General features: G+C 48.5%; 1 protein-coding gene across 1 annotated transcript in view; it reads right to left on the bottom strand.

The window, feature by feature from the left end:
- The window catches only part of SLCO2B1 (solute carrier organic anion transporter family member 2B1), a 61,471-nt gene that overhangs the window by 12,805 nt on the left and 42,666 nt on the right, over positions 1–6,000 (bottom strand). Inside the window, exon 8 of the mRNA XM_026859490.1 lies at positions 5,769–5,877. Coding sequence (XP_026715291.1) covers positions 5,769–5,877 — 109 coding nt within the window. The remainder of the gene's footprint in view (positions 1–5,768; positions 5,878–6,000) is intronic.

Raw genomic sequence — 6,000 nt, 5'->3', positions numbered from 1 at the left:
GGAGAGGAGAGGAGAGGAGAGGAGAGGAGAGGAGAGGAGAGGAAGATTTTCAGTTGGAAGGTCCTACAGTGATCTAATCCAACTGCCTGGCCACTTCAGGGCTGACCAAAAGTTAAAGGACGTCATTAAGAGCATTGTCCAAATTCCTCTTAAACACTGACAGGCGCGGGGCATCGAGCACCATTCTAGGAAGCCTGTTCCAGTGTTTGACCACCTTCTCGGTAAAGAAATGCTTCCTAAGAAAACTCTAAATGAAGCATCTTGACCCAAGAAAATTGATGTTTCGCATCAACACTTGGGTGATGGGCTCAAGCGATCCTGAACATCTGCTGAGGCAGAGGCCAACTCTGGTGCCTTCTGCAGCGACACCTCCTGCTGAGCTCTTCTTCTCAGAGCTGCCAAGGTCTTACGATGCCGCAGGAGAAATGCAGGTGGCTCTGCAATAGTTTCTGAGCCTCCGCTGAAGCTCTGTAAATACCGTCTGTATCTCCCGAGAGCAAAATGGAAACCTGCACGTCTTCTGCGCCCCGCCGGCGGGCTGAGGGCTGAGGCACTCTGGTTACAGGGTGTCACAAACACACAAGGCTGGAGCCAGCGCGGCCTCGGTTCCTCTCCCTGAAGCTTTCTGGCAGAGCTTCTGCTACAACAAATATGAAAGTAGCTGGGAAGTCATTAAAAGTTAATTTATTTGTTTGCTTTGGTTGCAATTTCAATGCCCTTTTTGTTTCAATCCTAAAAATGTATTTTTTGATTACAGGCAAGAAGCACTCCAGCAAATTCCCCGGTGGCTGAACCCTTACTGCTTGAGAAAAAGATATCTTCAGCCTGCTCAGCAAAGTGCTCGGGGTGCCCGACGCTGACACCCGCCAGCTGGGAGGCTGCAGTTCTCCAGCCCGGAGCGATTTCTCCTTCGTGCACATTCCCAACGTAGTTTGTGCTGGTGCCTTTGCTCCCCACTACAACCATCACCTCCCCCTGCGCGCAGGCAAAGGCTGTGCATTAGGGCAACTTCCAGACAAAGAGATGATGAGTTTCTCAGATGAGGGCTCTGAAAGCCAATATGCTGAGGCAAAGATAAGGAATTAACAGGGAGGATTAATGCAAGGACCTGCTGTAAGTTAACAGTGTTAATTCTTAGCAGCTCACAATCGAGACATCTTTATATCTGTTTCAACAGAGGCACTGGGAGACTGCAGCAGGAAGAACCATCCGGTGCTCGTCTGGGAGTTGTCCCAAGCTGTGTATTTGTTTTAACTGTCCCAAAAAGTTACGTGAAGAGCAAATGTCCCTCTGTGGATGCGAGGGGGTCCCCTATATACACAAGCAAAGCTCTCATTCATGGGAGTGCTGCCCCTCCAGCTCAGCACGCTGCTCTCGGGGTTAGGCAAGGAGCTAAAGACATTGGGAAGCAGCAAACACAGGGCACCAGAGAGGGCCCAGGCATGCAAGACAAGTTCAAGGACCCTGAAATGCCAACACGGTGGGCAACTGGGAGACTAGCAGTCAACCAGAGAGGGAATGAGCTGCGATGATATCTCTGCGATAGACCAAGGTGAACCCCAAAGAGGGGAGGTGGTTTTGCGCTTCAGTATCAAGAGGTCCTGCTGTTTGAAGATATTCCTGCAATTTTCCATCCTGGAATATCTTAGTCATACTGCAAACACGAAACCTCCACTTTCTTGCTGAACGATGTCCTGGGAGCTAATCTAGCCTTTTGTGGGAGGTAGTGGGAATCCTTCACCCGAAAGTTTTCTTTTCCCTAGAGTCCTTTGGTCTTTTCAATCAACCTACACACCCTCTACCACCCCGGATCAGCACTATAAAGCTACAACAGCGAGCAGGTCCCCCACTTCATGGTGGGAGAGAACGATTGCCATCCTCTGCAATCACCATCGCATTCCTAATTCGATCTTCCTTGCAATGCTAGAGAGGGAGAAGGGTAGATAACAAAAGCAAGTAGAAACTTTAAAATAATGATTAAAAAAATATCCTTGAAACCATCTTTAGGCACCGCAGAGAAACAAACAAGTCACAAGCTCAGTGTTTTAATTGCTTTGAGGATCACCTTTAATGGATTAATTCCCAGTATGTGCAACAGAAGCTGCACATCCTCCCAGGTGTTTTCAACAGAAGCCTAGAAATTAGCAATGGAAATGACTTCAGGCTAGCTAAATCCTCCTTTCTTGATTACTGTGAGCAGGTCCAGTGCCTGCAAAAGGAGCATTTTGTGTGTACGAGGAGCAGGGTGCAACCCAATGTCACACAGAGCATCTGTGCAAGAGCCAAGATCATTCCCTACAGTGTTTTGACTTTCCCACTTCTGAATAATTCCAGCAAGTGGAGCCTGCTCACTTCTTGGGTAATTGACCTCATTGTTTGGAAATGTCCCCAGTGCTCTGCCTCGGTATTTATCCTGTACACAGCTCCATCCTGTTATTGCTGATTGTGGATGGAAAAGCTCTTCCCGTCCTTGAAGCAGAGCTCCCAGGGCTTTGCAGTCTGCTCTCTGCTCATCACACCTCGTCCCAGAAAGAATTAGAACCCAGTGGCTTCCAGAGAAATGGAGAGAATGTGAAGCACCTCATGGGACGGGCTCTAACCCATCCTCTTTTTGTTCCACGTAAACTGCAACAATTCCTGCAAGCCTTGTTTTGCTCTGAGTTATTTCCATGTGCACTGAAGCAACAGAACAAATGACAAAACGCATTTCCTTCTCCATAACCATGCTCCATTTTGCATCATTTAAGCTGAAATAAGTGACTACACAGCATTTCTGAACATCTTCCTCCTCCATGTCAGATTAATAATTTAAGGCTTGACTCTGCCAAGCCCTTAAGGAAAGGATGAACTCTTAAAGGAACTCCTCAGCCTTTCTCTGCTGAAGGAGCTGCCTCAAGCACTTCGCTGAACTGCAGCCTACCCAGGCAGTGCCTTTCTCACCCGGAGTTTCCCCCAGGCTTGGGCCAGGTTTGCAGCTATCTCATGTGGGTGGCCCACGTGAAAAGTTCAAGGATAGTTTGCAAAAGGCTTTAACACTAGTGATGAGGCGGTTATCCAAGTGTTGACTCAGCTGACTCCAACCCCAAGTGCTTTGTTTGGGCAGATCCAACTCCAAAGGTGCAAAGGATCTTCTAACTGAAAGTGGATGAAGAGCTGTAGATGAGCCAAATAACAAAGCACGGCCCTAATCTCCAGGGCCAATTGCAACCGACCTGAAGTATTCGAACACCTCAAGTGTGTTCAGACACCTCAAACAGAGGGAGGGCTTAAGAGGAACATTGGAGGAACAGGACTGAAATATCACGTGGAAAAACCTGTATCTTGTGCAGCCCCTGTTTGATCCAGTCCCTAGTGGTATCCTGATGCTTTCCTTCATCCCACCCGAGCAGGGGGTCCATAGTCATCAGTGACCTTCATCCCACCCGAGCAGGGGGTCCATAGTCATCAGTGACCTTCGTCCCACCCGAACAGGGGGTCCATAGTCATCAGTGACCTTCGTCCCACCCGAACAGGGAACACACAGCTATCAACGACCTTCATCCCACCCTGAACAGGGGACCCATCACCATCAACGCTGGGCAGGTCTGGGGCTGCCTGTCCCAGGGACACACCAAAGCACCCTGTAAAAGTTCCCCTCGAGGTGCAGATGAACCAGCAAGAAGATGAGGTCAAATCCACCTCTTGCCAATAGCCATCATCAGCATTAGGCTTAGTCCCTTCCCCATAAAATGAATATATTTTTTACAAGAAAAAAAAAACACCTTTGAGTGTAAGACTGAATTAATATACAGGCTGCTATTTCTCTTGTAAGATATTATAGGAATCTGCTTTGTGTCGTTTCTGCTGGTGGATTGGCACTGCCCGTCTCCTGCCTTTCTGTGGAGTGGGCTCCTGCTACCCACGCCGAGATCCCAGATGCAATCAGAAAAAACAAAGAGGTACAGCTCAAAGATTTCGCAGCACATTCCCATCAGTTCTAGCCTGCTGAGACCAGCAAAATGGGGCCCCTCTCCTTCAGGAGCCAGGCCATATTTTTGTACTGGAGCGTGGTGTAAAAAAGGCTCACTATGAACGTGGTACAGGTACAGCATCTCTCCATCACGTCTCTCTCTTTTTAAACAACAGAAAGTATAAAATTGCGAGGTGATTCAGGCTGGAAAATCTCCAAACACTGATAAATTATCATACAGAAAAGAATAGTAAAAATAGAGAGAAAAGAATGCTTGGTGACAGGCCAAAGAAACAAAATAAACAGGAGATTCATAAATGGGAGATAAAATTCTCTTCCCAGTGACCCGTAGATGAGTTAGCACTAAAGCCTTCACACTGCACCCAAATGGTCCCCATCCGCACCATCACACATTAGCGACCATCCAGTTTCTGGCTCTGAAGCCAGTTTTTGTAATTAGAAATCGCGGTGATTTCACCAAGATGGCTCTTCTGACAGAAAATACAGACACTTCATTTTTTTCAGAATTGGGCTTTAGGGCATAAATTCTCAGAAATAACGAATTTATTAGCACAGCTCCCGCAGCCCTGATGCAAGCCCCGAGCCAAACCTGCCGCTCGAGCAGAGGTAAGATATTTCCTCCTCTCACCCAGGAGCAGGGAGCTCATTTTTATTCATTTATCAGAGGCAAAGAGCAGAGTGTCGGTGTGAAAAATCCCATCTGAGCGCTATAAATCTGCTCCCACGCAAGCACCTCCACCACGCGGGTTTTCTAAATGACAGTGCAAGGAGGTCAGTGAGGGAATAAACCCCCGTCTTGCTCCTCTAATTTAGCACGAGGCTAGTGAGTAAATGGTGCAACTAGCAGAATAAAAACCTGCCCACGCTTGTCTGGCCGTGCCTGCCCTGCCCCGACCTTAATAAAACCGAGAATTCACAATAAATTAAAGGGATAATATTCAGGAAATATGGAGGAAGCTGACATGCATTGACTTCAGAGGGTCACTTTTCTTAAGTAATTGCCAAAGTACAGAGTATTTCCTTCAAAAAAAAAAACCCCAACCCTGAGCAGTCTGAGCTACAGATGAAAGCCCAGCTGATTCCCTTCAGCACAAAGAGCCCACTCATTTCTAAACAAGCTAATTGCGCTGGATTAAGATCATCCTGTACAAACACGCATCTGATTTTAATTGCTCAGACCCTGGCTCCAGGCAGCGCTGGCCATCCTCGGTGGGACAGGGAGGGCAGCCTGGCTCGGATATCGTCACCACCCTTGAAAGAGGGGCTCTGAGAGGGTTTTGGGGGACAAAACGCTGCCAGTCCTGCTGGGGGTCTGATTCTTGCTATGACCTGGGAGCTGAGCAATAGCACCTGGGTGCACCCAAGCTGCAAATCCCCCTCTAACAGAGCGGGTCTTCCCCTTCCCATGGCTCTGCTCCAGGCTCACACCTTGCACCCCTCTTTCCTGTCTGGCTTTGGGCTCCAGTGAGGTTCTGACCCACTTCCCACTGCCCAGATGAGCCCTAAAGCCCCACAACATTGACACCTACTAACCCCAGGTGTTTTCATCAGCATGAGGGGCCGCAGGGTAGCCTGGACTTGATGGCAAACATCTGCTGTGAGCAGAAGAGATCCGCAGATCTAATTAAACCCAAGAGAACACCTAAATTGCATCTTAAGGGTTTATCTAGGAGGTAGCTGAGCACAGGGAGGCACATCCCTTTTTCTTACCAGCATTGCAACCTGCCCATTGCCAGGATCTATGTTTGCGCAAGCAGAGACACCCTGTACGTGGGAGGCAGGGGATGCACACACTTACGTTTGATGAACTGGGTTAGAGAGAGGTTTTGCACGTGTTCGGATCTGGACCTGAGCTGGCTGAGCACATCCTTGCTCTTCTTACTGCTGCTCTCCTTCCCACTCGCCACCTGGGGACAGAGGAGAGGCTGTCTGCACCCACCATGCCAAAGTTGCCACTCAACTCCCTTTTTCTCTCCCAAATCATACCCGAGAGCAGCCCGTGCTTGTTGCAGACAGAGTTTGCAACGTTT

This window comes from Athene cunicularia (assembly GCF_003259725.1).
Source record: "Athene cunicularia isolate RWA chromosome 1 unlocalized genomic scaffold, athCun1 chr1_part1, whole genome shotgun sequence".
Classification (NCBI taxonomy): Eukaryota; Metazoa; Chordata; class Aves; order Strigiformes; family Strigidae; genus Athene; species Athene cunicularia.
This window is presented reverse-complemented; position numbering and strand designations above follow the sequence as displayed.